We start from the raw sequence: 27,953 nt of genomic DNA, 5'->3' as shown, positions 1-27,953 counted from the left end.
GGGCTGTTAACCACCCACCTCGTGCCCCCCTCCAGCGACCTTCGGCTGAGCCAATATTGAAACTTTCCACTACACAACGCCTGTACATATACACGATTTAAATTCGCCATGTGTGGGTAAGCGGGATTTGTGCACTGAGCAAAATAATATCATATAATATAATATAAAATGCGAATGTGCTGCAAGGTGTGAATATTTTTTATTGCTTACTTTTATTTTTAAAAACAATGTATAGAATGGCTTTTCTCAATACCAATTTAGTTCCATTTCAAACAACGTCTACTTATAGCAAATTTAGCATACAGAATTGCCATCCATTTTATTAATTGCAACAATTTTGTACCCATTTTGCTGAACCTTAGGTCTGCTTAAATTCCTGGCTTATCCTACTTTCGGTCGAGCAAGCCTTAAATTCCGCCTCCCTGCCCCTTTGGATATTTAATTTCGTTTAAATATACAAACACATGGGAGCAGGACGACGGACACATACGGACACACACGGACACACGTGCGTTACATTTCAAATAGCGCATAAATTTTGAAAAGTCCATGCAAAATCAAAACGAATTTTCCTTGCTGGACAGCAAACCTCCCTTTTGTTTGCCAGGAGGTGGAGATCGGGGGATGGCGCTTGGATGTGGGAGCTTGCTGCTCCACTGCGGTGCCACATGTGCGTTGCTCAACCCCTCGGAATTACGCATGCTTTCAGCTCTGGGCATTGCTGATGTCGATTGGGCGGTGGGTGGACACTGGGCTGAGCCCCTAATGTGCAGAAAGCATAAGCCATAGCTTTTTTATCGCTTCGAACATGAGGCAAGCCAGGCCAAAATCGCTGGCTGACAAAAAAGTGATAGTAGTTCGAGCACACTCAGAACTACGCTCTAAGGCGATATTGAAAACTGTGTTTCTAAGTCTTTGCCGTTGGCTTTTAATCAAATTTGTAACTTTTTAAGTAAATTTTAACAAGAAAAAGCAGTATGATCTAACAAATCAACTTATTACTCAACTCACAACTTATTACCTATTCCCAAAATCCCAATTTTCCAAAATTTTAAAACCAGTTAAGGGTGACATTGTAATATCTTATTACTACTTCAAATATATAGAATGAAAAGTGCGGAAAATGTGTTACAAGTGTTATGTGTTAAGAATTCACCCGTAACAGTGGCTTAATTACTTTTAAAGTAACAGTAACACTTAATAAAATGTTTTAACGGAAAAGTGTTTCTCTGCTTTTTCAAATAAAATTTAAATGTTGTATGCCGCTTTGCAGCACTAAAAAATAGTTTACGAAGCGACTAGGGCTGGAACGCCATGCCAATCGATAGCGCCGCGCTGTATCGATCCTTCTAGCGGCAAGCTATCGAGAATTTTCGAAAATATTTTCTGTTTGACGCTTGTTGTTTTTCTTTCTCGAGAGCCAAGGGCAATCTTTTTTTCGCGAACGGATCGGGACCGAATGGCTACGATGCGGAACCACACATCGGCGGGCGGCGGGGGCAACCACAACGGCCAGGAGTCGCCGCTGGCGTCCCAGGACGCGGGCGCCACGCTGGCCGTCGGCTATGTGCGGGAGTTCAGGATGCGCGTTGCCACCTTCCAGGCGCAGCGCTCCGAGGAGTCGCTGGTCTACGTGCAGCGCAGCGTAGCGCTGCTGGGCACCAAGGTGCAGCCGGCGCACTTCGCCCCCACGCCGGGCAACCTGGAGCTAGCCCGCTTCTACGTGGATCTGCACGCGCTGATGGGCGCCCTGGAGAACGAGGGTGCCGATGGCGATGTGCTGTGGGCCTGCGTCGCACTGGTGCAGCACTGCAGCCGGAATCTGGAGGCCCGTCAGGCGATCGTCGAGAAGTTCTGCTTCGTGCCGCTGCTGGGAGTGCTCATAAGGCGGACCAAACGAACGGAACGGGTGCACCGGCTGCTGGTGCTGCTGCAGGACCTCACATACGGTATACACATCGCCTGGGAGGAGCCCTACCTGGCAGCGCTGATCGAGCACCTAGTGGGGATCGTTCTGGGTACGGATGACGGCTCAAGCAGCACGAATAGTGGCTCAATTCGCGACGATGACGACACACATGCGCTGCTCGCCCTCTCCGTGCTGGTGAACCTCTGCTACAAGAACTTCGCCGTGCTGTTCCTCTTCCTGCGCAGCGTCAACATATCCTCCTTTTGCCGGTGCATACAGAACTACGGCCTGCTGGCCTACAAAATGCTTATCATCCTCTCGGAGGACGTTTACGCCTTCGAGCAGTCCGAGCTGTGCACCTTCCTGCGTATGGCGTTCGCCGGCATCGAGGACTGCCTGAAGCACTGGAACGTGGCCCAGCTGCGGCACATCGCAGACTTCCTGTTGGACTCGCAGAGCCACGCCGGCCTGCATCGGGCGATGTTGTCGCATGGCCACTTTTGCCAGGATGTGGAGAAGCTGCTGGACGTGAGTGGCTCTGGATATTCTGCTGAAAGCACTTCTAACAGTTTCCCCCTTTCAGCAAATCGACGCTCGCAGCGGCATGGACGACTCGCAGGAAGAGACGCGCAAGCACCAACAGATTTCCCTCGGCCTGGTCTTCCGCCTCGTTAGCTACATTCTGCAGCTGTCCCAGGACCCCAACACCTGCATCAGCCTGGACTCCATCACGCCGCGTCTGTATGAGATGGTCGGCGACTGGCTGGGTTCCGATCAGTGCGGCGTGGCGGCCATTGAGCTGCTCGTCACCCTGTTGCGCCTGGGCAAACGGGCAGCGGTGGCCCAGATGATCGCACGCGATCCCTCTCACGTGGTCAGTTTGGTTGCCAGCGCCGAGCGACCGGATACAAAGCCCGGCCAAGTGTTAGCCACTCTGCGCCTGCTGATCGCCCTGCTCCAGGAGACGAAAACCGAAAAACTTGTGCTGTCCAAGGTGTCCGAATCGTACTTCGATAAGATCCTAGCGGCACCGCTCGCCCTCGTTCCGCAGTTCCTCAGTACACAGAGCCTGGCGCAGTCCGAGGTGGAAAAGGCTTGCTTTTGCCTGCTGCTGCTCGTCAATGTCGCCGGCATCGCCAAGAAGGCCTACCTGGACAAGTGCTGCACGCTGCTGGAGCAGCCGCAGCTACAGCACTGCTTGGCCCGCGGTATGGTCAGCAAAAGCGAAGCGCTGGTCGGTGCAGTTCTACAAATTGCGCAGTTCGAGCACTTTCCCAAGGCAGCTGTAGCAAAGGTATGCACTTCGGAACTTGCTTTGCAACTTATATTTAATTGATAAATTGATTGTCTATGTACGACTGACTTTATACCTATTAACATCTATTATCGCCTTCTTACTCCCTCTAAAGCATGTGGCTGAAATCACCTCTAGTCCAAGTGGAACGATGGCGGGGGCTTCAGCTGTCTGCAGCGACCAGGCCGAACAGTGGCGCAACCTGAGCTCGATCCTTAAGGGCCATCGCACCTTCACCGACAAAGAAATGGCCCAGAGGGTCAACGCACTTCTGGAGAGCATCGGAGGCATTGTGCGCCGCAACGAACTGGCATCGGCACCCATCTCGCAGGTGATCGAGCTGTACAACCACCGCATCGACAGCCTGAACGGCGCCGTGGTGAGCCTGCAACAGCGCCTTGAACAGACTGGCCAGCAGCTGGTTAGTGGCACACAACTGGCCCACGTGCAGAGTGCCGAGCTTGAACGCTTCCAGTCTACCAACTTTGAGCTGCTCATCAGCCAAGAACGGTAGGCGAAGTTCATTTCCAGCGCAATATAACTCGCGCAAGGATTACGTACTTTAATCACATGAACTACACTTTCCTAGGCTGCAGACACAGTGTAAGGATCTTAAACAGCAGACGGTCGAACTGAAGAGCAACATGACCAACCTACTCAAGCAGATGTCCGAGAACTCCGTCCATTTGCAGGCCAGCGAACGCCGATTACTCGTGAAAAAGTCAGAGATGGCCGAGCTACAAAAAGACTGCGAGGAGCTGCGAACGAGCCTGAATGCCAAAACCGAGGAGCTCACTAAGCTGGAGGCACACAACAAGGAGAACGTAAGAACCATAGTATAAGATCGCCAGAGCACTCCAGGTATTGACTCATGTCTTTCGGCACTCTTTTTTTAGACCTCTCGTATCGACAAACTCAAGAAGTCCATGTTGGCCTACGAACAGGACATGACGGAGAAGCTGCGCACCATCGCGGAGCGTGATCGGGATTTGGCCAAGACGCACAAGGCTCTTGACGAGCAGCGGGAGGCCCGCAAGAAGTCGGAGGACCTGATTTCCGTACTGGAGACGCAGCTGCAGGAGCGCAAGGATCAGATTGAGAACCTCGAGATGGAACAGAAGGAGACGGAGGACTTGCGGAAGACAATCATGAGTCTAATGGAGAGCAAAAAGCCGAAACGGAAGGCCTGAGACTCAACTGCAACTCATTTTTAATTTAGTTTAGCCTAGCATCTAATTACCTTTACATCCGGCATCAAAACGTTTTTTTTCATATTTATATACATTTATTGCGTCTTGCACTGTTTAATGCAATACATTGTTGTCGTGCAAGGTTCCATTCCAATTCCAATTCAACCAAAAATACAAAACATTTGAATAAGCCAAGTGTACTTTACAATATACTATAAGTTCTCTATGCGCGATTTGGGACTTGTGCGGTCTACAGGTATAGGTGTGTTATTTACTAAAAGGTTTTCTAAACGCTCATCCATCGCTTGTGGCTGTGCGCCAATTACGCTTACATCACTAACACCAGCTCGATTCTCAGAGTTACACATCTAAAATCCCAGCGGAGGATATTATAATAAAACGGAATATAGTGTGGAATAGCGTACAAAAGAAACAATCACAAACGAAACAAGAAAGGATTTCCAACTTGCAATATATACAATCTCGGTATATACAGTGCACCAGGAGGAGGAGGAGAAGCCAGAGCGGGATGAGACGGATCGCGAGTTGCCAACACAGATGTTTCGGCTGCGCAGTATCTGGTCCTGGTCATCGGGCTTGCGGAAGAATGGGAATTGCTAGTTTTAGGAGCCGAAGTGGTCCTTATCCTGATCGATGGTCGAAAACTCGTAACTGCCCCGGCCGTCGAACTGGAGGTAGTAGTCATGGTGCGCCCACAGGGACTTGCGGTGCGAGACCGTGAACAGCGTAATGCCCACCTCGCGGCAGTAGCTGTACATCTTGCCCTCCACGTCCACGGATACGGCACTGGTACACTCGTCCAGAATGGCGAACTGCGGCTTGTGGTAGAAGAGGCGGGCCATTGCAATGCGCTGCTTCTCGCCGCCGGACAGCACATCGATCCAGTCCTCGATGGCGTCCAGGCCGTTCTCGCGCTGCTCCAGATAGGTCAGCTGCACGATGTCCAGGTAGTGCATGAGATCCTCGTCGCTGTGTCCCAGGCGACGCATGTCATCGCGCGTGTGTGGATAAATGATCTGTCGACAACAGCAGATGCATGTGTTACAAAGACACTCTACATACTACTATTAAGTCCCTTCTCACCTGGTCACGCAGTGTTCCCAGCGTCATGTAGGGCCTCTGAGGTACGTAGAAAAGCTTGCCGCGGGAGGGTTTCGTCACCTTTCCGCCCCACGTCGGCCACAGCTCACCGAGGATGCGGAACAGGGAGGACTTGCCACAGCCGTTGGGACCGCACACCAGAACGTTTGTGCCAGACCTGCAATGAAACGGATCAATGAGCAACTTAACATTCAAGCTACAAGCTTAACACATTGAGTCCCGATCCCCGTAGCAGCCCAGTAGTATCATATGCATGCTTACTTCACTTCAAAGGACAGCTCCTGCAGCAGGACATCGCCGTTGGGCGTCACCAGTGGCACCTTTTCGAAGCGGATGATGTTGTCCTCGAAGCACATGATGCCCTTGTTTGGTCCAAAATTGCTTGACGCTGATCCGACGGCGTTTTGCGCGAGGTTGTTGCCGTTCACCATGGTGCGTTCGTAGGTGCCCTTATTGAGGTCGCTCAGCACCTTAATTAGCTCGGTCATGCGGGCGGTGAATCCGGCCAGACGGGACATCTCGCGTCCAGCGAGCACCAGGCGACCAATGGCCTCCGCCAGCTTGACCAACATGCGTCCGTAGGTGTAGTAGGCCTGCAGGCGCTGACCGCTGTGCTCCCCGGACAGAAGCGGATGGTTTTCCGAGAAGAACGGAATGGAGACGGCGTAGAAGCCCACAATGGAGGCGAAATCTGTGAGAGAAAGCTGTTGGGATCAGTTGCACTTGGGCGTAAATTTATGCACTCGTACATTTGCCGATAATATTGTCGATGATGCCCATGCTGACGCGGAACTCGAGGAACTTGCGCAGATGCGAACGCAGCTTGGAGTAGCTGGCCAGCAGCGTGAGCTTCTCGCGCACGTTGCCCTGGTAGAAGGCCACCTCCTCTGAGTTGGTGATCAGCCGGCTGTTCACATAGCGGAACTCGCCCTCTAGTTTCTGCTCCTCGACGGTCAGGCGACCAGTGGGGCGGCGCAGGCGTGTCAAGAAGACGCCGGCGAACAGCAGGTAGAGCATCAGGATCGATGGCGTCTTGCCGCCCAGGTTCACCGTCAGACGGTACACATAGATGAAGATGTCCAGCACGGGCTTGCTGATGTTGGAATAGAGGTCCGTGGCGCTCTCGCAGAACTTGTCGATGTCCGTGGTCAGCAGCTGGTCGGCGTTGGCTATCCTGTTGTCCAGGTTGGACATTTTGTAGTAGGTGTAGCCGCTGCAATCGAACATGTGTTGTTAATGTCTGCCAAATAGCGCAGTTGTCTAACCATGGCACTCACTTTAGGTACTGACTGTACAGGTGGTGTGTGAGGTTGGTGCGGAACCTCAGCTTCAGCTCACCCAAACTCCACTTGAGGACGTTGGTCACAACCGAGATCTGCAGGAAACGACCACATGATGGTTGTACTATTTGTTGTTAGGTCATTTATTTAGTATTTCATACCGCTGGCAGAGCTGTCAGGTATTTGAGCAGCGCCGACTTGAACTTGGTGCGATTCATGTGTATGATGGTGCTCTCCACCACCGTCGCGTTCTGGATCATCCAGATGTCGCTCACAGAGCGGCCAATCAGTGCGGCGGCCACCAGGAAGAGCAGGCCAGTCTCAACGCTCCAGAAGCCGGGAATGAGGATGGCTGCAAGGGAAAGGCACAGAAGATTGCAGGCGAGCCGAGGAGCTGCTGGGGTATCAATGAATCCACTTACGGAGTAGCTGGCGGAGCTGTTTGAAGAATACTGAGTTAACGTGCGCCTTTGCCGCCTTCTTCTCCTTCTTCTCGGCGATTGTGTATTGAATCTTGTCCTCATAGCCGGGTTTTCTGCAATTGAGAATTCAATGGAGAAGTTCAATAGCTTGGCAACGGTTGTAGCTAATCTATACGCCGTTTGAAGGAATACAATTTGATATGAAACCATTCTATGTCTATCAAAAAGACTTAATAACTCCCTTGGCTTACTGGTTGCATCAATAACTTAGTGATAAGTAACCTAAAAGAACCAGATTTGCAAAAGTGCTGCCTCGTTGCCCTTCACATTGTCCTCGACTTTTACTTTACCTCCAGTTAAGTATAACAATAAATAAGTATGGTGTATGAGGGTATGAGGGAAGCAGATAATTGGGATGGATAAATAAATAGTCTTATCTTTGTAAACAGCTATTAGTCAACAATATTGTGCAGTTTCGTTAATTAGCAAGTCGAGTTTACAAATTTATAAATTAAATTGCAAAGGTTTAAGTCCCTGTTCATATAGCCAATTTGAATATCAACCTTTGCATTTTCATAGCAAGTCGCTATTATTGGCCGCTACAAATAAAGAACGAACTTCGTGTTTAATGCCTCCATAAAGTAATTTATTTGCAATGGAGGTGTGCGATTAAATCTAACAATTAAGAGGCTGAGATGAGCCATGACTTTTCACATCACCGCACTTCATTAGGCTGAAATGAAATGAAAACGGCTCGATCACCCATCGTACTTTACAATCCGGTAAATTATGCACATGAAGCCTGTTTGTCGTTAAATTTTGTGTATGCTAACAAATTGCCACTCCAAATACTCGACTCGTTTGATAAACAAACATTTTTCGGTATATGCAGCAATACTGCAAATAAATTTGCTGCAATCATTTTAGCTCATTACCCAGAAGATATAGGCAAACTTCTATTGCATTGGAACTTTTCAAACTGAAATGCCATTTAATCGATCAATAAATCATCTGGGTAACTTTAAAATCCAGCATTTAACGACCTAATGTGAAAGATTTTGTGGGAATTCACCAAATGTTTAGAATAACTTTTCCGAGTTTTATCGATAACACGGATTATAATTTTAAGTACCCAGATATACGCTTTTTAGATTGCATGGAAATTTTACTCCATTATTTATCAATGTCTTTCAATGTTTTCAAGCTATGGGCTTCCTTTATCGCTTTTGCATAAGTGTACTGTAAAATAGTGCATTTTCATTTGCTGCATGAAATACTCCAAAGAAAAGGGTTCCAATCCTCTTGAGCAGCTAATCCGTGTGGAATCAAAGGTCAGGATAAAAACTGGTGCCCAATTAAGAGCGCCGGCAGCGCTGAGCAGCTCAAGACAAAGCCACTAGTCCATCGGATCGGATGGAGTCCGACATCGCCAAGGTACGAAGTCTATGCGACAAGGTGGATGATGTGGGTTACGAGATGTGGGGCGGTGGAGCTGGTAGTGGTTGTGTCGGTGGTGCTACTGGTGTGTTACGCCAAACAAAGTACAAAGCTCGCGCCTTGGTTATCTGCAGGCTGGAAAAAGCGACTAGTCGTGATGACTTGGTTATTTCTTAGATATCGCTGCGCAGATCACTGAATTATTCATAGAGCTCTTGTATTTATTGATATATACATGTTTGTATATGTGTCCATCTGTCTGTCTTACAATCGGTCCGTGTGTCTGGCTGTCTCTCGTGTGGTTTTCCTTTTTGGATTCGTATATTAAACTTGTTTTCACAGCCTTAACGTGGAACATGTGTTTGGGTCCATAGGTCACTCCGGTGGCTCCCATTGCCATACCCATACCCATTAGCCTGCCCATTCGATTCATCCAAAAGCTCTCTTTCTCTAATCGCCGGCGATCGCCAAATGGGGGGCACATTGAACCCGGGCGCGAGAAGATCGGTTGCCGGCTGACTCAGATAGAGATTGCGATCGAAGTTCACTGGTTCTTTTTGCCATATAGCGGCCCCTATCGAGCTAATGTCTGATATGTCTGAATGCTCGCCAAAAGATAGATAGCTCGGCGGGCACACTCATCACCTGTTGCCTTGACTGTTACCTGTGGACCTGTAGTCAGTCTGCCGGCAGTAACGCGCTCACTCGATTCCAATGTCTCGGCGATGTCTCGGAAGAGAGAGATTGAGCGAGCGGGAGGCCTTGGCAACGTGGCATCCGCAACAGGTGCAAATGTCAGAGCTCGGCTGCGAATCTGCATTGAAATTACGATCTCATTTCACGCACCGGCCGAGTAAAGGCGAAAATTATACAAATTACACGACAAATGGCTGCCTTTCGGGGCAATCCGATTACCCAGGGCCAAGCGTTTACCGGGCACAAGGTCTCATTCCACGGACTGAATGAGTCCACTTCTTTCCCATCCGAAACTCTGGAGCACAAGCACACGTACAAGCCCAGTATTGCGCAACAGCAGGCAGGGCGAGAATGTGTCTACCTGCGAAAAACACAACAAAGTGGTACACAAATTAACACCTATTCCCCATTACCCCACACCAAAGGCAAAGAGCTGGCAATGGAAAAGAAAATGGAAAAATGAAACCAGTAGCCACTGGTCCTCTGCTTTTTCCCTGTCCAAAGTTGTGCGCCTGGCGCAAGTCATTAAAAGGCACGGCTGTAATGTTTATGCTTTATACTCGGGTGTCATCATGCCATCCACGGAATGGGTATGGGTGTAGGTATGGTATGGGTATGGGCACAATCGAGTGCGTTGCAACACCATGAGCAAACTGCCCAATAATGGCTGCGTGTTCGATTGCAAGACAGGCTGCTGGATGTCAGAGTGTTTGGACTTTTGGACAGATGCGCTTGGGTGTTGTCCTTCCCTTGGTGGATCGGATAGCTTGAAGCTAACATAACCATGTCAGTTGACAATAATCATTTCATTGTGAGTTCGAGTGCCTGTCCTCGATATGAGCCTATAAAAAGAACCATAAAAAGCGCCCTGATAGTTGTGTAAGAGGCGTTACTTTTCGGAAACTCTTTGCTATAGTCAAAAAGTACCTTTAGTTGAAACTCTCATACTATCCATGAATCATACAAAGAAATAAAATGAACAATAAAATGAGTTCTATAAGGAGGAGTAAGTTCAGGAATAATCCAATAAGCTGCACCTACGAAACCTATTTGTTTCGCAGGGAAACTGGACTCTGAAGTGTCCAGTCACTGCATCCATTGAACCGACTGCACCATTTAGAGTTCGAACAATGGAACGCCGCATAAATTTACTGACCATTCACAAGAGGCCCGCAAAAAGTTACCTCGTCCGTAAAAGTTGCATAAAAAGTAAACAACGACCGTAGACACCGCAATAAAAATGCTCGAATTCGATCGCCAGCCAAAGTACAGTGCTCTGCAGAAGGTGTGGAGGAACCGGAGTACTCGGAGTACTCGGATTGCTCGAATAGCTCGGAGTAATGCCAACAACAATTATCGAGCGGCACATGCATCTACGGTTCATCCAATCCCATGCGCTAATGCGGCAATGCACTCCACTTGTCCGCCGCAATCTGTCTAATTAATTGGCTCTGTCATGCAAATAGTCGAATGCGCCCGCTCCCCCCGTTCAGTTTATTCAATTAGATTGAATGGACTGATAGCGGGAATTGCGCGCCGAACACCGCACATCGCATATGGCCAAATATCGGGCGCGTTAACAACAGCATAATCGGCACGAGTGGCGAAAGTGGAGAAGTGGAACGGGGCATATAGATGGAGTGTTGTAGACTGGCGCGATACCGATTAGATTAGCGCCAAAGAGCAGACCAAGTCCATCCGAGCACCGAAACGTGGCCATTAACTGGGGAATCGCAGGTGCTCGATAGGGAAATCCTTGAACGATACAACAATGGAGCAGACCGCAAGAAGTGGTTCTTCGGACCATAATTGTCGAGAGCCGAGAAGGCTTTGCTGATCGAGCTGTTTGGCCGGAAATTATAGTGCCTATCTAGCTAGCTCTACTTGGTTAGTAAGCGGAATTCCACCGTTCCTCCTAGATAATATATACATTAATACCTCTCATAGATAATAAAATACATATGTATAGGAAAAGAGTGCAATAGATAAAACTACTTTGGTTCATATCTACTTAAGTGAATGTATTAAACTACTCAAAAATTAAAGAGATATATGATAATTGCATGCACAAACTGAACTGATGGTCCTAAACTTCTTGAGATTATGGCTCAGGGTACCTCAATTTAAAAAAAAAAACAACTGTTTTTGAGTAGCAAACGGACTGGCTGACCCACTGTGCACGGTTCTGGACGAATCAATTGAAAGCGTACTACAATGAGGGGGAAGTGCATACAGTGTGGCGGAAAAAGCCATCGAAAAACCAGTTTGCAGTCCGCCAGATGACCCACTATATTGGCATCATATGTTTGACAAACAAATATTTATGTATGTACACACGCATCAAATTCAATATCACGGACATTTCATTGGTCAAGACCGAGACCTTTCGCAAAAAGATGTGGCTAGAATAATCCGTAATTAAGAACCTAAGGGCTTACCTCTTCTTGTTGGACATTTTTCCGTAGGCAATTATCCAGACGGCCGCCGTCATGCCCGCCACGCCGACGATGGCGCTCTGGTTGTTGGCCAACTTGCTCAGAGCCGGGGCCATTCTGCTGTTGTGATGTGGCTACGGATTTCGTTTGGATTCGATTTGGGCAGCTTGTAAGTTTTACAATTCGCAATTTCGCGTTCGCACTTCAGTGTTCGATTAACCGCACGTGGGGGCACAGGGAAAAATTAAAAAAAAAAATTATAATAAATAAATATGAAAGGGAAACAGACACTATGGTTTTTTGCACGAATTTCAATATTTAAATCGGCTGCTCGATGACGACACACACACAGACACAGAGGCACAGGCATGCACACACACAGATGGCGGATAGCAGGATGTAAACACCTGGTTGCCGAACAGCCCTGTCTTTGCTTCGTCCTCTCTCGCTCTCTTTCTCTCTCTCTGGGCAACTGCTTCTTCTTCCTCTACTACAACTTGTGGTGTTGCTGTTGCTGCTTCTTCTTCCTCCGCTGTTAGTGGCGCTCCTTTTCTAGCCAAAGGGGTGAACAAAGTGATTGTCACACACGAAAGGCCCTTTTATTTATTCAATTTGAGCTAGGCGCATTTCTTTGTTTGGTAATTACACTCTTTTCTGCTCGGCCAAATCGAAAAACCTGACGAAGTGATACGTGCGACGCGCAAAAGCCACCAGGCAACTAACTGTAGTTCGATCTGCGCCAGTGTTGGCTACCTCGGTAAAGTGTGGGTAGCGGTTCTGCGGAGGCAGCTATTTCTGGCTATTTCTCTGGATGAGAGGTATCGAACAAGTTATCGCCTTCAATTTCATATCGAATATATCCTCCATCGAAATTTGAGATATTAAATGTTTTAGATTAACAAAATTTAATTTCTATTCTTATACTACTAAATGACATTGCTAATGCTAAGCCAGTGCAAAGGTAAATAGGCTAATCAAAATTCATTTATTTGTATGATCTTCAATTTTAAAAACTTTAATATTTTTAAATGAATAAATATCTAAAGAACTATAGTTACTTGCAATCAATGAAAAAATAATAAATTAAATAATCAAAAAATGTAACCAGCGCCGTCAAAGCTATTGACCTAGAGTTACGTATTATAAATGACAAATTTAAAATGTACCTAAAATATATAGCAGCCTTGATAAAACAGCCTAAAACCCTAGATTTCGATTAGACTAAACAGCTTATTGAACTCCAAACAAGGAGTGAACGGTCTAGATCTTTCTACTCCCAGCTTATCGAAGTACGAAACATTCGCCCCAGACCCCCATGATTCAACAAAAAACGGCCACAATACTTATCTAATAACAGCCAGTCAGCATTAGAGATTGTGATATCAACAGGGCCAGTTAGAATGCACAATAGGGGTCCTCAACATAATGTGTGTATTCTCAGAGAGTTCATAGCCAGCAAATCATTTAACAATGGACCTTCGGTGTGGCTCTATTACAACATAACTCAATTTAATGTCACGCTGACGCAGGTTCCGACTGGTGAGCAGGGCCTCTGGCCAGAAACAGGGCACACTTTTGGATGGCGACGGATCACCGTCGAGCAGGAGTCCCGTGTTCCGTGGTTGTGGTTTTGGGCCAGCTGAGCAATATGTGGGACAAAGTGTGGTCAACATGGCAACCGGCAACGGGCGGGAGACGGGACTTTGCGGCGAGAGGTGGCTGCGGCGCCTAGTCGCAGGAGCCGTCCAGCCAGCCGTCGCGCCACCTCTCGTTTACTTTGGCGCAGTCGAAGAGCGGCTTGCCCAGTTTGTCGTTCACCCGGTTGTGGAACTTGCACAGCCACAGTGCCAGCTCTTTCTGGGAGTTCACATTGATGGGGTTGACGTCCAGGCTGCAAGAGGGCCAGTTAAAGAGTCAGCGCGTGTTTAGATGGGTCGAAGATGCACTTACTCGGTGCGAAAGTCCTTGGCGCAAAACTCGCAGGGGTAAAGGCGCGACAGAACCTCAAAAAAGGTCTTCATGTCGCGCTTCTCGGTGTCCGTGGGGTTGTCCGAGTAGAAGGCGGCCATGGTGTGAAGCAGTCCCCAGGTGGAAATGCCCAGCCGCACCTTGTCCAGCGGGCAGTCTTCACGGGGCAGCGGATCTTCGGCGGCGTTAACGGTCAGTTTCTCGGCGGCGGCCATGTGCTTCACCTGGAGGAATATGAAAGCGGGAAAGGCTGGTGTTAACGTGCTGGTTGCGGGGGACAAGTTGCAAATGGAGTCACGTCACCTTGGCGCTCTGCACGTTGGAGATGAGGCGTTGCTGCTTGGACCAGGACTTGAAATCATTGCAAGTGCGACAGTTTGAGTCCTGTTTGCCGGTGCTGCCGCCGGCCTTTCGGTTTGCCGAGAATGGGGACTCCTGGTGCTCCTTATCGGTCTCGGGATTTGCCTCGGCGGACATGATGAAGTCCGGGTCTCGGATCAGGCGGAGCACTGTGCGTTGCAGACGGCGGATTACCAGGCGAGTGGCCTCCCGGCTGAGTTCGATGTGCGTGGGGCTGATGTAGTCGTAGCCGTAGTTATGGCACTGGCGGCGCAGCAGGAGCGTTGGTGTGGTGGGCAGTTCTAGAATCTTGAAACTTCGCTCGGCTATTGTGAAAATCATAAAAAGCATGCGCATGGTTGCCACCTTGTTTCGAAACGAAATATTACTTTGGGTCACATCTAGATGTTGGTTTAGCGGTTGCACTCAGCAGAAGTTGCTAAATGCTGGCTTTAAGAATCCCAACCAGGACCTGACCAAAGGATCAAAGTCCGAGTGGCGCAGTAATTTTTTCAAATTATACCGGCCAGCAATCGGAAATCGATACAGTATCATTTTCATAGAAGAGGTGATCTGGCAGCATGTTCGCAGCTGTGATCGATAACAGACCGTTGCGAGTTGCGCGCGCAACCGCCACAATTCAAAAAGCACAGTGTTCAGCAAATTACTGAGGTACTCTTTCTATTCGAGATGCTCGGAACAACTTACATGTGATTGGGATGGAAGCTGGCGTTTGTGAGTGCTGCAGCCCCAGATAAATTTTGCGCCTTGGAACTGTTTAAAATAGAATAACACATATGCTATTGGCAATATTTATTGATTTTTCTAATCCAAATTTTTAACGTACACAATACAATTTTTTTGAAGACTTTTCCGTAAACTTCTACATTTACAGGTTTGATATCTGATCTGTGACATAATTTGCAAAACTTCTGTGTGATCTAAAGGCACAATCTCGGTTATTGTGTATTAATACAATAAATTCACTTAGTAACAACTACAACGTCTGGCACGTGAGTAAGACAAGTTAACAACTGGCCGCCGGGTTTGGGTTTGGGTTAGCTCTTCTCCGACTTGCTCCGAGCAATTTGAATCTGGAGCAATTCGCAGTGGTTAGACGTACGACACACATAAATATATATATATATATATAAACATTCCTCAGGCTGATTGTAGGCGGCGCAGCATTTAGTTATGGTGTTGAGATGTAGGATCGTTAGCTTTAACCGCTGCATCGCTTACAACCAGTTTCGAGAACGCACATAAATTAAGCGTGTAAACACTATCAAAAAGTTAATATAAAATGTAAAATTGGCGCCGATTGTTGCTCCTGCGACCTGCTGGCTCGCTTCATCCGGCTCCCACTCAGGCATAGTCCCTGAACATGGTGAACAGGCTGTAGAGGACACGCAGGGTGGACTTGAGGTCCATGTTCACGATGTCCTCCGGACGCGCCTTTGGCTTAGGCAAGCCCACGTCCTGCATCAGGTCGAAGGCGAAGGCCACGTTGCTGACCATCTGATCCACGTCCTGCGGCGTCAAATGGAACTCATGCAGCGGCACGAAGAATCCGCCCAGCAGGCCCATCAGCAGGCACAGGTAGACGCCGTCGCGGAAGTCCGTGTTCAGATCGCTGATCTCAAAGTTCAGCTTGGCCAGGTGCTTGTTCACGAACGTGATCAAGGACTTCTTCACCACGGCCAGCTTGTCCGGCGCACAGTCGATCAGCGTGTCGAAGGCGTCCTTTTCGCAGCGCATGCCCAGGTCGTCGTACTCGGAGGTTATCTGCTCCTGGAACTTCTGCGCATTCAGGACGCCCGCATTCTTCTCCGCAATCACGACGGTCACGAACACGTTTTCTGGCAGGCGAACGGGCGCCCGGAAATGGCGCACCAGAGCCACTAACAGATGCAGTATGGCCACGATGTTCTTCGAGTGCACGCTGGCCACCGACCACTTGGGAATCTTTTGGTGAAAGCCGAGTGTCTGCGGGGTTAAAGTTTAAGTTAATTATTATATCGCGAAGAACGAAATTTTACTTATATCTTAATCCAACAATAATCCTTCTAATTGGCTTTAATTAAAGATAAGTAATTGAACTACATACATATAAAACCAAATAACCAAATTTATTTACAGTTCACAGGACATAAATCGCTGACATAAATCTAATGTTTTCTACTCACATGGTTGACGGCCTTCAGGACGATGTTGAGCTTCTCGTGCTGGCCCTGCTCCGACTGGGTGACCTCCGGAACGTCCAGCTTCTTGCCGGTGAGCTTCTCCCACAGCTTGTGCAGCACCTGGCCGTCGTACATGTCCTCTTCCAGATGCTGGACAATGATGCGCTGCTCGGCCAGCTCGTCGTTGATCCAGTCGACGAGGATGCGCTGCAGCTTTATCACCTCGGGATTGTTGGTGGATTGCGGATCGATGACTGCGCGCTGTTCGTGCTCGCCTGGTATGAGTTGTAAGAAATGGGTTGGGTATAAGGGGTGATGCCTATTTAAATCAAATCCACTTACGCAGGGCATAGTCCTCTGGCGGGATGTCATACTGGCTGGGCGACCCGGGCGAGTCGATGGCGTACTTGCCCTCCTCCTGGACCTTCTTCACTGCAAGTGGAGCAAGCGTGGGCGTATTTAAGGTATTTAAAGAAACAATCAACAAGGTAAACAAAAACGGTGACGACACAAGGCCATCACACACACACACACACTTTCTGATTATCAGCTCCGTTTGCTTGTGTGGGTCAACAGTGACGCAATATTCTGATTAATCAGCGCATCCGCACATCTGTTCCCAGAAGAGCTTCCTGGGCGCAGGGGGAGGAACCACAGGGCTATTTTAAGCCACTTTCTAGAGGTTCAGGGGTTCAAGAATTGAATACTCTGGGATGCCCATCAATACATGGCCAAGAAGAGCCATTTGGAGAGCTTCAAGTGGTGCACTCACCTTCGCGGGTGCCGCGTTTGCGACCCAAAGTGCTGAACTTGTCCCAGAAACTGTCCTCCTTCTCGCCCTTTTTAATGACGGTGGGCGTGTGCGGGGATTTAGGGCGGTTCAGTGTGGACATGGTGCTGCTGGATTCCGAGAATTCCTGACTAAATGAACAGTTTGTGTTATTGTTTCGTTTCGTTTCGGGCGGAGCTGAACAATCAGTTTCCCTTGGGGCTGCCACCTGATCGCAGACCCACCGCCGATGTTGCCCAACACTGGCATTCGGACTCAAGAGAAACTGGCCTCCAAAAAAATCGGAGAAAATATAAGATTTATTTGGGAGTTACTAAAAAACTTGTCAATCAGATGAAATTAAATTGTAAATCACTTCAACGCCATTATACATAATGCACATATTTGGTTTTAAAATGTTTTTATATGTGTAACAAATTTCACTTTTGGCAACAACAGCTTGAAATAAAATCAAAGCAGCTTAATATTTTTTGAATTTTTTTATCAAGTAAATTGTTTGAAATTTTCATTAAACGATAGTGTAGATCATTAACCATTGATTAAAAGGCACAAAAATCTGTCTTTCATACCGAATCAGATCAGACACAATATGTATATATTGGATATGCTATATCAGAAACATAAATTCCGTACCTTTTAAATATTATTGTACCACATTGCGTATACAGATAAATAATAATCCATGCAACCCCCAATGATTAATGATTAAACGGCTTCCACCTGCGTATCAGATCAGAATATTTGTATGTACCATATCGATCTAAGGCTATACTACGTCTATGGTTCAGATGGAGTTGGGTAACTGGCAGGCGCGAACCGCCACGAGCTGCAGTAGGACGAAGATCGGCGAGAAGACCTCCGAGTACTCGAGGCCCGTCTTGCTAGAGAGCTTCAGACAGAGCAGGTACTTGAAGATGGCAATGAGCACCAGGAAATACGTGCTCCACATGAAGCGGTGCAGGGCTTTGCGCTTGTTGTTGGAGTCCAGGTACATTCGGATGCCCACAATAACGCAGAAGTACGCGTTGCATATGTCGATGAAGAACAGTGGACTGAAGACGGTGAACCAGTCGCCCATGGGCTCCGGAAGGATACCGCCGGGTCCGGCCCTGGCTTGCAGGTGGAGCTTGACGGCCAGCGTAATGGTGAAAACCAGCATGCCGCACAGGTTGACCAGGATCTCGAACTCGGTGAGTCCCAGCCAGCGCACTAGCTCCGAGAGCTTGAACATGCTACTGCCTGGCCTTCGCCTTGCCTCTGAACTGGCCCAGGGATTGGGTTTGCGTCTGGGACTGCGACGGTTGCGGCACAACAATGTCGAAAAGGCTGCGATTGAAGATCTTGATGTGCAGGGCCGAGTTGTTGCGCTGGCGGAAGGTTACGTCCTCGGCATCGCACAGCGGGTGCAGTTCGTCCACCAGATGGACGGTGGAGGTGTTGATGGCGTAGCTTAGGGCGCCCTCAGAATTCTGGACGAGGCGCAAGGCGAGATTAAGGCCGCGGGTGACGGAGTAGCCCATGCAATGCAGAAAGATCTCACGGGCGCCGGAGTTGAGCAGCTCTTCGCAGCGGCGCTGTTGGGCCTGTCAAGGAGATAGACTCGGTTGCTGAGCACTTGGGCGAGTTATCAGAATGAGTTCTACTTGCCTTGAAGTCCGTCTTGCTAGTGATGTAGATGTTGTGGCGGTCGCTGACTGCGGGACGCAGCGGCTGCTTGCGCACCACTCGGTGGTTCTGTTGTCTTTGGTGTCTGGTGGATCTCGGCTTGGTCCCGTGCTCGGGAGGATTGCTTCCCATCATCAGCGGCAGAGGAGGCAACTTGTGTTTTCCATTTGCCTGCGCGTGTCACAGTTTCGGACTCGCGACTCCACTCCGAATCGAACGCTGACCAACACTGGCCTGAGCGATCTGGCAACCCGGCCCTAGCTGTCACTATGACAGCTCTCGATAGTTTCGTGTCAGCCCATCGCTATTCCTATCGCCAGGCTCGTGAGATTCTCGGCAGTTGAAAATTTTTCGTCGTACTCTCGTAACAACAAAGGTATGTTTTTCGCTTGGCACCCTATCAAGTACACCAGACCGTAAGCCAAGGCATCGAATGATGCCATCCAAAGCAAGAATTAACTTGGCCGTGAGGCGCCACTTCGCCACTCCAAATCGCAACACTCGCACACACACATACACTAGCGCACTAACACATTTCCGATGGCGAATTCCTCGGGCAGCAGGAAAGAAAAAAGAAAAAAAGTACAAGTTACATAACTCGCTGGTGCACTCGGGGTAGTCGTTTCTGGCGGGGTGAGTTGTGAGGGGGCGGGCAAGGTTTGCATCCTCATCCGTAAGTTGGTCCCCAAATGGATCCGTATATGAATGGGAGTATGGATCCCCAGGGTTACATAAGTCACCGCTCGCCAAAGAGGGGGTGCAACGGAAAGCGAAGAGAAACAGTCCCTTTATTGTAGCCACTATTTTGTAGCCAGAAAGACAACTCAAATCAAACCCCCTGCACAGCGCGTCCTGGTTCGAGTAACGTTTTGTATTCATGCGTTCAAGTCATTTTTCCATGCAGGCGAATCCGAAAATCCGATACGTTTCAGAGTCGCAATCAAGTCGCAAGTCAAGAGTTAAGCACAAATCGCCACTAAAAACAGGCAAACAAGCTGAATCGCACTGATTCGCACGTAGCCAGCCAAACGGAAGGACTCCTCCGCATCCACAGCCACAACAGCAGCAACGGCAAGCAGCGAGAACGACATCCACGGATGATAACGTAACGTAGCCGCAACGTTGGAGCAACACCACCTTCCACTTCTACCGCAGCGGACATCGCAAACAAGTAAATTACCATTTCTCATTTTATCAAACAGAAATCTGCCAGCCAATCAAATCAAATCGAGTCCAAATCAAATCAATGCATCCAAATCTAAGTACAATTACAGGCAAAAGTACAAATACAAGTCAATGTCTAAGTATCCAAATTGCATAAGAGTCGCGTCTGCGTAGTGAACAGAGCCTGTTCCGCGAGCATTACTTGTCGCCCGTCCACTTGGTTGAAGTTCTGGCTCCTAAATCAGTACCCAATGTCACCCAAGTCACCCTGATGTTGATTCGGCCCGGTTAAGGAGCCAGCGCCAGCCAAGTCAAGACAGCGCATGAAAATAATGCTAGATTCTCGATTATCGATTCTTGATTCTTCATTCACGATTCTGACATGCGCCAAACCGAACAGAACCGAACCGCAGATCCAAAAAAGAACAAAAAGATAACTGATTACAAAGTATACAGATATTGTGTATAGGTATTTCGTAAACGCGCCTCTGTCAACTGCTCGATTTAACGCGGCACAGTTTCGATTTGCAGATCATCACTACATCAACATCCGACATGTCGGCGGCCCGCCTGCCCTACTATCAGCAGGATCAGGAGGACGGCCACCAGCGGCGCGCCGGACGCGGCCATCAGCGTGGCTACTATGAGCGTGGCTCCGTTTCCGGATCCTACAGAAGAGAGCGCGGTCGCTACAGTCGCAGCCGCTCGCGTTCCCGTAGCCGCTCCGCCGAACGCTCTGGTCAGCGTCGCCGCCGCCAGGAGCGGCAGTCATCCCGTTACCATAGAGACCGCGACTCCAGGGATCGCTCCAGAGATCGTTCCAGGGATCCCTCCATAGATCGCTCCAGAGATCGCGAGAGGGATCACTCAAGACGCTCCAGCCACTACCGCCGCTCTGAATCGCCGGCCTATTCTGGCCCTGGCCCATCCGGATCCAGCAACAGTCAACGCAGAGGCCACCATGCATCGTTATCCAGTAAATCTGACCTAAGCGTCGTACAGAAAACAGCCGCTACAGCTGCCGGCGCCACAGATCAGGTTCAGTTGACTGGAAAGAGCAGTGCCGCTTCCGCGGTGGGCGCCTACTACAACCTTGACACCGACGAGCCCTTTGACAAGGAGCGCATCCACCGCGAGATGGAGCAGAAGCTGCGCGAAGCACTGGCCAGGGAGGGCAAAGTGTACCCGCCGCCAAAGCCGGAGCCACCTTCGCATCCTGTCTTTGCCAACGACGGTTCGTTCATGGAGCTGTTTAAGAAGATGCAGGAGGGCCAGAAGGAGCACGCGAGCAGCCAGTTGGTGCAGCCAGCGGTGGAAGAGCTCATGCAGCAGCAGTTCGTCTCGCCGGAGGCCTCGTCAGCGCCTGCGCTGCCGGCCATTGCAGTGGGAGCTGCCAGCAGTGCTGCGGCACCGTACATTGCCGCCGCGGCGGCCGGCAAGCTGGCACCGCCCCCACCCATCGTGGGACGACGTCGCGGCGGAAAAGTCCTAAAGACTGGCGTAGTGGCCAAGGTGAAGACGCCCAATGAGAGCGACGTGGACCCCAAGGACTTCTGGTCGTTGTACCTGGCCGAGGTCAACAAGTACAAGAGCAACGCCTGCGATACGGACAACGGAAAGCGGCCGCTCGTCAAGTAGTCGCCGAGACAGTCCCGCTTTTCATAGAAACATGAACTTGAACGCAGATAAAGCGGGAAACGTGAACTCGATTTTGATTCGACCAATACCCCTGTTCCACACTCCCGATACACACATTGCGATCCCCCCCAGGCCCTTTGAATGTTTTGTACACGAAAGCAAGCGAACACAGATGCGTAGTTTATAGTCATAGTGGAGGGCTTTCGAGCTGCAAGCGCGAGCAGTGTAATTTGTATTTTTTTCACACGAATCGAGGGACTAGCCACAGCCTCGACATACACATAATACGATAATCATAGTCTAGATAGTAAGCGATAAGTTTAGCAAAACCATACGAGTGTATCTCTCTATATAATATGATATATACCGCTCATTAAGCAACCGCAACTGAAGAACTAACCTTTGTGATTTATATATCTATCTCTTCCTCCCCGTTTATGCACTGAAATTGTATTTACGTTTGATTTTAATTTACATTCGGTTGTGTACCTCCCATCCCGTCACCCCATTTCGTTCATCTCTTTCTTTTTCATTTGGCCAACGTGACTCTGTCCCGGTCGCCGCCTTGGTTTACGATTTGGTTGCCTTTCAATCGGTGTTTTTTGCCCCTCCCTCGGTTTCCTTCCGTTCCGTTTCGTTTCGTTTTGTTTTTATTTTCCTTTTCCAACTAAAGTCTATATGCAATTTTTCATGTCCAAAAACAAAAGCAGCGACAAATCGTCAGACAGCAGCAACATGTCCGCCTACAAGCTGGAGACCGCCCCCTTCGACCCACGGTTCCCTAACCAGAACGTGACTCGCTACTGCTACCAGTCGTACATCGACTTCCACCGCTGCCAGAAGAAGCGCGGCGAGGACTTCGCGCCGTGCAACTACTTCCAGAAGGTCTACAAGTCGATGTGCCCCAACGCCTGGGTGGAGAAGTGGGACGACCAGCGCGAGAGCGGCACATTCCCCGGCCGCATCTAAGATGCAGCAGCAACCCAGCACCCAAACACACAGGACACGATCGATGGGCGGAGGGACGTAGAGGAGCGTGGCAACCAGAATCCAGCAATTGCAACAGAGAAGTTCGTATTTGTGCTTTCCCCAGCGATGAATGCAGACCATCATCGGCAAATACAACAAATACACAAATGTTCAATTATTTGAATTCTAAATCCATCGTTTGTTTCTTCTCGATCCTGCCGTTGCTGGCCGAATTGGCATGCAAAACAGATCCACGCCACTTAATTCCGATGTGTTATTATTAATAAACTATAAGACACAAAGACGCTAGTGTTTCGTCATTTGGTCACACAACAAACATAAAAATGTGCAAACTAAATCTAGATTTTCAGCTACTTATGATGGGGTTCTGTAACGAAAAGAAAAACGCATTTGTGGCCTGCATCGTTTATTTGATATTACTTTTCTCTTTGCTCGTTACAAGATCTTTTCTTTTTGGCAGCCCGTCTCAAGACTTGATTTCATTTGAAAATCGGATTCATTCTGTTTATAATCGCTTTTGGCCTTTTTGTTATATTAGTTTTTAATTGGATTTCATTAGTGTATACATATGTGCAACTCTTTTATGATTTTCGCTACTTTAGTTTGCAGTTATTATCGTTTTTTTTATTAAACTGGATTGAGTGTGTCGAACCCCTTTCATTTCTTTCTTACAAAACTTCTACTGTTTGCCAAAATTTAATGCACAATACTTGAGATAGTATTATGTTTCGATTAGACATTGCTGTTGAACATTAAAACCACGGGAGAATGCAGTGAGCAACTAATAGGAAACACAATTTGGGGTATAACCACTTGAGTTAGAGAACAAAATTCGTTAGTATTAGTATCGTACAGTTTTTTGGATAATGATAAATCAACAATTGCGGACGGCAGCAATTCCTAGAAACTAATTGCTAATCAACATAACAGGAAACTTGAGTTGTATAGGTGTTTGCGATTTGGAAACCAACCGATTCGATTTGGAAGTTCCTGCCTGGCAATGTCCAATCCTTCGAGGCTTGGAGAACTCTCCCTGCTCTTCCTCTAAACCTACTTTATCTATTTATCCTTGTAAGTGTCCAGTTAATGGGCTTAACCCGTACTGCGAAACGAAAATACCGCTGGCGAAACAAAAACATTTGGAAGACCGCAAGACTTCTTAAAGCAAGATTCGCGAATTCACGGATTAATTTCTCGCTAGCACTCCGATTAAGCCCCATAACCAGACAGTTTAAAATGCTGTATATCACTTAAATTGGTACATATGTATGTATGTCTCGGCTAGCATTTATAGCGTGAATTTCTGAAGTTTGTACCGCTGTTTGCATGGATCTAATGTCTTATAGTATATATGTATATATATTTCGAACGCTAATCTTACGGATAATGCTTAGACGACTGATCGAGCGGATCGCTGGATTCTGACTTGGTCGAGTCCCAAGTGCGCCCTCTGCAGCGATTGTGAGTTACTGGTATCGACAATTAAGTGGCTTAGCTTTGGCTCATCTGGCTAACTGGCTAACGCTAGGTCTAGTCTACATCTAGATGGCTGTGGCTCCAACTGTACAGCTTCATAACTGGTCAGTCGCACCAAACTGAGCACAGGTCGTGCACATTTCCTATTCTCCCCCTTCTTATTGTACTTAATAGGTATTGTATTGTATTTTTGCCTGCCTTGAGCCTCTGGGAAACTGCCTGGTAAACTGTCGAGTGCGATCGAGTGAGTGGAGTCTAGAACGTAATGCTTAGGTATATGTTGCTAGATAGTTGAAATGGAACGAAATGCCAACGCTCTGTGCGTGAGCCCCATGCAGCTGCTTGCATCCCATTATATTCGTATAGTTATAACACAGATATGAACCGATAGTAATTGCAATTGCCTGACTATATACGAAGTGGGAGAAGCTACTAGTATTTGGTTGGGTATAGTGTAGTTGCAGGAATCCGATTCATCATTCACCACGTGGTCACGTATCCATCCCGCCATCGCTATTCCCCATACGTAGTAGGTATTTCTATCTGTAGTAACATTCGATTAAGTGAAGAGAACAAAAGCTTCCTGTCAGCTCCGTACTGTCCATCATCTTAGACTCTAGCTGTGCACGATGCAATTAATCTTAGTCTAGGTTATCTCGTCCCGCTGATCTCTGGTTTGTGCTCCAAGGCACCCATGCGAAACCAGCTCCAGATCCGTATATCCTCTGATATTTAAAGCTTCCAATGATCCTCCACTGTGTGCATCCGTTTCCGTTTCCGTGTGTGGTGTGTCCGACACTTGGTGTCTCATCTACAAAGTCTACATGCAACCGTACTTGTGTGAGTTCTCCGCCGCGCGACTCCGTAGAGTCCCCGATCCCGTCCGACTATCCAGTTCTGTCCCCCGACCATGGCCACATCCGCGCCCAAGTACCGCAGCCCGTAGCCCCCTACGGGTATAGTTACATGTAGCTATTGCTTGTTTGTTATCCAATGTCACGGACGATCTCGATCTTGTCGCACAGCTCCGAGTCCGGATCGTGTATGGTGGTGAAGTGCGTGCGGTCGCTCCGGAACGTGTTCCGCTCGTTCGAGCTGCTCTTGATCGACCTCTCCGACGGCGTCTCCGTGCCGCTCAGCTGGATGCGCTTCTGCAGTGCGGACACGAAGTTCTGGAACGATAGATTCCCACACGATCAATGCATACTGATATTTATGGGTGTCTAAGAGTATGCACACCATCCAAACCATCAAATATATACTGCTTTATATACTTTTGGACACCTTTCCTGGAATTTTTGTGCCAGTCTGGAACGATCCACTCACCTGCGATATGATGTCACCACGGGCCGTGCGCACCTGGTACAGATACCGGAACTTGCGCTGCCTGGCCTCCTCGCGCGTCTCCCGGGTGCGGGACTGGGATCGCCGGACAGGGGCGAGGGCGTGGTTGGGTCCCGCCTGCTGCTGGCTGTGCGGCAGGTGGGCGCCGTGGGCGTGGCCGGGATGGTTGTGGTGCCGCATGTACACCCGCTTGCGGTGGTCCACGCGCCAGGCGGTGATGAAGCACTGCACCATGATGCTGAGGACGATGGTGACGGGCCAGGCGGCGATCAGGAGGCCACCGTAGCAAGGTGGCGGCGAGGGATGCGGCCGCATGCCGATTATCTGTAGAGAATATTTTATTTCCATCAAAATTCAATCCTGCCAACTACTTCTTATCAACCATGTGGAGTAGACTGGAGTAGACACTCACCCAATTGATGGTCTCCAGGCCGTGCATGAAGAAGTCGATGGCGCTGAGGATCATGGCCGTACCCACAATGCTGGACGTGAGAATGGTCACGTACTTCACGCAGCACAGGGTCAGCACGGAGCAGATGACGGCTCCACCCACCACCGCCACATAGATCTCGCGGTACTGCAGCAGGGGAATCGATATACACATGTGATGCAAAATCAACTCGTAGAGGTACTTACCCCGAACTCGTTGTCCGGAAAGGTGGCTACACAGACGGCCATGGCGGCGCCGGAGAGCAGGGCGCCAGCGAAGGCGCTAATTAGGACAGAGGCCACCGGATAGGTGGAGCCGAGCACCGCGCCCAGCAACCCCGCCACGATGGCCAGCGCCGAGTCCGCCGGCTTGCCCAGGAAGGTGATCTGGAAGTCCTGCAGGATGAAGATGCCGTTGGCGCCCACCAGCAGTCCACTGAGGAAGCCCACGGCGCGCAGGCATCGGTAGCCGAGCAGCGCGTACACGATGCCGAACACTGCGAAGATGGCCCACAGGATGGCGGCCAGCGGCTCCGGCGCAGTGGGCGTGCACGTCTGGCCCTCCAGGATGCCCTGCGGGAGGAGGTCACTGGTTATCGGGGGCGTGCCACCGTAATGCGACCAAGGACACGACACACTTATCAAGGGCCGTGTGCTGACGCCACTCGCCTGGCACCACCCTGCTCACTTCTGGTCACTGGCCAGAGTAGTGACTCACTTTAACCCACTTAGGGCGCTCTAAATTGGCCAATTTACAGCCACTTAGCCACCGCACTTAATGGCTATCACTCATAGAAAGACGATATTTCTCCTAATTCTAGTATTATACCATATGTTTGTATCAGCGGGTACTGATTAACCTAAAACTCAGCCCAAAAAAGCAAATTCTGTAATATTCCGGCGGTGCGTCGTAAGAAATATGCATCATATGCAATATTGCCCAATGAAATTACTATAGAATTTACTGAATCGTTACAATCCTTAAGGTGCTGATAAGCAGAACTCTCTTTAAAAACGTCATGTAAATAATAATATTAAAATACTCAAGTAGTTATAGTATTCCTATATCAAATACCATACCATCGTAGTTAAGAGAGTGTAAAAATAAACCTTTAAAATAATATGAGGAAACAATGGTAGCAAATGCGAAAGGATGTACATATATATGTGTATAGTTAAAAGGACTTTAGACTGTTTACAGCTGGTGGAGTTTTCCCCTCCTATGTCCGATTACAAGGTGGAATAAAGCCTTCGGGAGCCTGGCAGACACACATACTTAGATTCTCGTCCCCGCAGTGACAAAGCTGTTGACACACAAGCCCCACTTATACACATTATACTCGACACTTTGCATATTGTCTCGACTTAACCTAAAAAGCGTGCAAATATGTCGAGGGCTTGGGGAGGAGGCGATGGGCGGGGGCTGCAGATACGAACCTTGATGAGGAAGGGCCAGTCCAGGTGGGTGGTGCTCATGGAGTCCTCGCTGCCGTAGTCGTAGACCATGTCCGCCGCCACCCTCATTCCGGCGGACTAATTTTTGGCGGACCCTTCTCTGCGAAACTGCGATCTGGTGTTCTCGATGTTCTTGGTCTTGGTCTCGGTCTTGGTCTTGGTCTCGGTCTTGGTCTTGGTCTTGGTCTTGTCCTTGTTGCTCTTGTTGTAGGTATCTTCCAGCAGGCAGGCAGATTATCCTTTTCGAGGCGTTGCTACGGGTTGCTTGCTCTTCACTGGCACAATAAGACTCCGCATTTCTGCACCGTTCGAGGCCTGTACACCTACACCTGCCCGACTGTTTGCGAAATAGGGCGTAGCACCTGGATGTCCTTTTGCAGCGAGATTGCCCGATCCTGCGACCAATTTACTGCGGGTACATTGCAGTATTTGTACACATTTTCGCACTGCGACGTGGGATCTGGATGCGTTACAATCGGGGCCAAGCCAGAATAGCTTGTGGTACAACAGGAAAACAGTGGAGCAGGCAAACAGTCAAACTGTCCTGCGGCCACGACAGGGATGGCTAAACGTCCACGTCCTCGATGTGGCGCCTGTCCTCTCTTGCGCTCTCGTGGGCCGCAAAGGCACCCAAACAACCCCCGAAGGGCCCGCACGAAAGCTCAGAAAGCTCAGGAGCCAAAGCTTGACGCCCCGACTTATCCTTCACATCCCTGACCAGGTATAC

General features: G+C 48.9%; 9 protein-coding genes across 14 annotated transcripts; 3 read left to right on the top strand and 6 right to left on the bottom strand.

Annotated features, from left to right (window-relative positions):
* Positions 1-1,181: 1,181 nt before the first annotated feature.
* On the top strand, positions 1,182-4,585 carry LOC6550454. The gene is made up of 5 exons (XM_001977795.3): positions 1,182-2,437; positions 2,493-3,203; positions 3,319-3,713; positions 3,793-4,027; positions 4,100-4,585. The coding sequence occupies exons 1-5, from the start codon at positions 1,460-1,462 to the stop codon at positions 4,391-4,393; spliced, it is 2,613 nt and encodes an 870-aa protein (XP_001977831.1). The 5' UTR covers positions 1,182-1,459; the 3' UTR covers positions 4,394-4,585.
* On the bottom strand, positions 4,585-12,583 carry LOC6550453 (ATP-binding cassette sub-family D member 3). 2 transcript variants are annotated; one of them, XM_026981754.1, is made up of 9 exons: positions 12,432-12,583; positions 11,789-11,987; positions 7,218-7,330; positions 6,957-7,147; positions 6,793-6,890; positions 6,265-6,728; positions 5,777-6,206; positions 5,498-5,672; positions 4,585-5,430 (listed from the first exon to the last, which is right to left on the bottom strand). In XM_026981754.1, the coding sequence occupies exons 2-9, from the start codon at positions 11,899-11,901 to the stop codon at positions 5,017-5,019; spliced, it is 1,998 nt and encodes a 665-aa protein (XP_026837555.1). In that variant the 5' UTR covers positions 11,902-11,987; positions 12,432-12,583; the 3' UTR covers positions 4,585-5,016. The 2 variants fall into 2 exon arrangements, with proteins under 2 accessions (XP_026837555.1, XP_001977830.1); XM_001977794.3 differs by having other exon boundaries at positions 12,193-12,580.
* A 616-nt stretch (positions 12,584-13,199) lies between these two features.
* Positions 13,200-15,035, bottom strand: LOC6550452 (FAD-linked sulfhydryl oxidase ALR). The gene is made up of 4 exons (XM_001977793.3): positions 14,801-15,035; positions 14,057-14,458; positions 13,736-13,977; positions 13,200-13,676 (listed from the first exon to the last, which is right to left on the bottom strand). The coding sequence occupies exons 2-4, from the start codon at positions 14,447-14,449 to the stop codon at positions 13,514-13,516; spliced, it is 798 nt and encodes a 265-aa protein (XP_001977829.1). The 5' UTR covers positions 14,450-14,458; positions 14,801-15,035; the 3' UTR covers positions 13,200-13,513.
* On the bottom strand, positions 14,891-17,382 carry LOC6550451 (beta-parvin). The gene is made up of 4 exons (XM_001977792.3): positions 17,048-17,382; positions 16,618-16,707; positions 16,279-16,550; positions 14,891-16,078 (listed from the first exon to the last, which is right to left on the bottom strand). Exons 1-4 carry the CDS (start codon positions 17,166-17,168, stop codon positions 15,458-15,460), a joined length of 1,104 nt encoding a protein of 367 aa, XP_001977828.1. The 5' UTR covers positions 17,169-17,382; the 3' UTR covers positions 14,891-15,457.
* Positions 17,383-17,620: 238 nt separating this feature from the next.
* On the bottom strand, positions 17,621-18,963 carry LOC26527027 (ribonuclease P protein subunit p20). The gene is made up of 2 exons (XM_015156009.2): positions 18,713-18,963; positions 17,621-18,648 (listed from the first exon to the last, which is right to left on the bottom strand). Exons 1-2 carry the CDS (start codon positions 18,863-18,865, stop codon positions 18,298-18,300), a joined length of 504 nt encoding a protein of 167 aa, XP_015011495.1. The 5' UTR covers positions 18,866-18,963; the 3' UTR covers positions 17,621-18,297.
* On the bottom strand, positions 17,621-18,963 carry LOC6550449 (transmembrane protein 203). Its single transcript, XM_026982409.1, has 2 exons — positions 18,713-18,963; positions 17,621-18,648 (listed from the first exon to the last, which is right to left on the bottom strand). The coding sequence occupies exon 2, from the start codon at positions 18,294-18,296 to the stop codon at positions 17,850-17,852; it is 447 nt and encodes a 148-aa protein (XP_026838210.1). The 5' UTR covers positions 18,297-18,648; positions 18,713-18,963; the 3' UTR covers positions 17,621-17,849.
* A 52-nt stretch (positions 18,964-19,015) lies between these two features.
* Positions 19,016-22,626, top strand: LOC6550480 (cytochrome c oxidase subunit 6B1). 3 transcript variants are annotated; one of them, XM_015155266.2, is made up of 2 exons: positions 19,016-19,106; positions 22,240-22,606. In XM_015155266.2, exon 2 carries the CDS (start codon positions 22,268-22,270, stop codon positions 22,499-22,501), a length of 234 nt encoding a protein of 77 aa, XP_015010752.1. In that variant the 5' UTR covers positions 19,016-19,106; positions 22,240-22,267; the 3' UTR covers positions 22,502-22,606. The 3 variants fall into 3 exon arrangements, with proteins under 3 accessions (XP_015010752.1, XP_001977824.1, XP_026838211.1); XM_001977788.3 differs by having other exon boundaries at positions 19,020-19,106; positions 22,243-22,606; XM_026982410.1 differs by having other exon boundaries at positions 19,027-19,106; positions 22,206-22,626.
* On the top strand, positions 19,021-22,183 carry LOC6550448 (probable ATP-dependent RNA helicase DDX46). Of its 3 annotated transcripts, XM_026982408.1 has the most exons (4): positions 19,021-19,106; positions 19,635-19,901; positions 20,295-20,363; positions 20,413-22,183. In XM_026982408.1, the coding sequence occupies exon 4, from the start codon at positions 20,450-20,452 to the stop codon at positions 21,530-21,532; it is 1,083 nt and encodes a 360-aa protein (XP_026838209.1). In that variant the 5' UTR covers positions 19,021-19,106; positions 19,635-19,901; positions 20,295-20,363; positions 20,413-20,449; the 3' UTR covers positions 21,533-22,183. The 3 variants fall into 3 exon arrangements, with proteins under 3 accessions (XP_026838209.1, XP_015010751.1, XP_015010750.1); XM_015155265.2 differs by lacking the exon at positions 20,295-20,363 and having other exon boundaries at positions 20,426-22,183; XM_015155264.2 differs by lacking the exon at positions 20,295-20,363.
* A 2,258-nt stretch (positions 22,627-24,884) lies between the features above and the next one.
* On the bottom strand, positions 24,885-27,343 carry LOC6550479 (transmembrane protein 198). Its single transcript, XM_001977787.3, has 5 exons — positions 27,209-27,343; positions 25,979-26,344; positions 25,755-25,919; positions 25,325-25,666; positions 24,885-25,170 (listed from the first exon to the last, which is right to left on the bottom strand). Exons 1-5 carry the CDS (start codon positions 27,293-27,295, stop codon positions 24,985-24,987), a joined length of 1,146 nt encoding a protein of 381 aa, XP_001977823.1. The 5' UTR covers positions 27,296-27,343; the 3' UTR covers positions 24,885-24,984.
* Positions 27,344-27,953: the final 610 nt, after the last annotated feature.

The sequence above is a fragment of the Drosophila erecta genome, unplaced genomic scaffold, assembly GCF_003286155.1.
Source record: "Drosophila erecta strain 14021-0224.00,06,07 unplaced genomic scaffold, DereRS2 tig00000126-arrow-pilon, whole genome shotgun sequence".
In the NCBI taxonomy this organism is placed as follows: domain Eukaryota; kingdom Metazoa; phylum Arthropoda; class Insecta; order Diptera; family Drosophilidae; genus Drosophila; species Drosophila erecta.
This window is presented reverse-complemented; position numbering and strand designations above follow the sequence as displayed.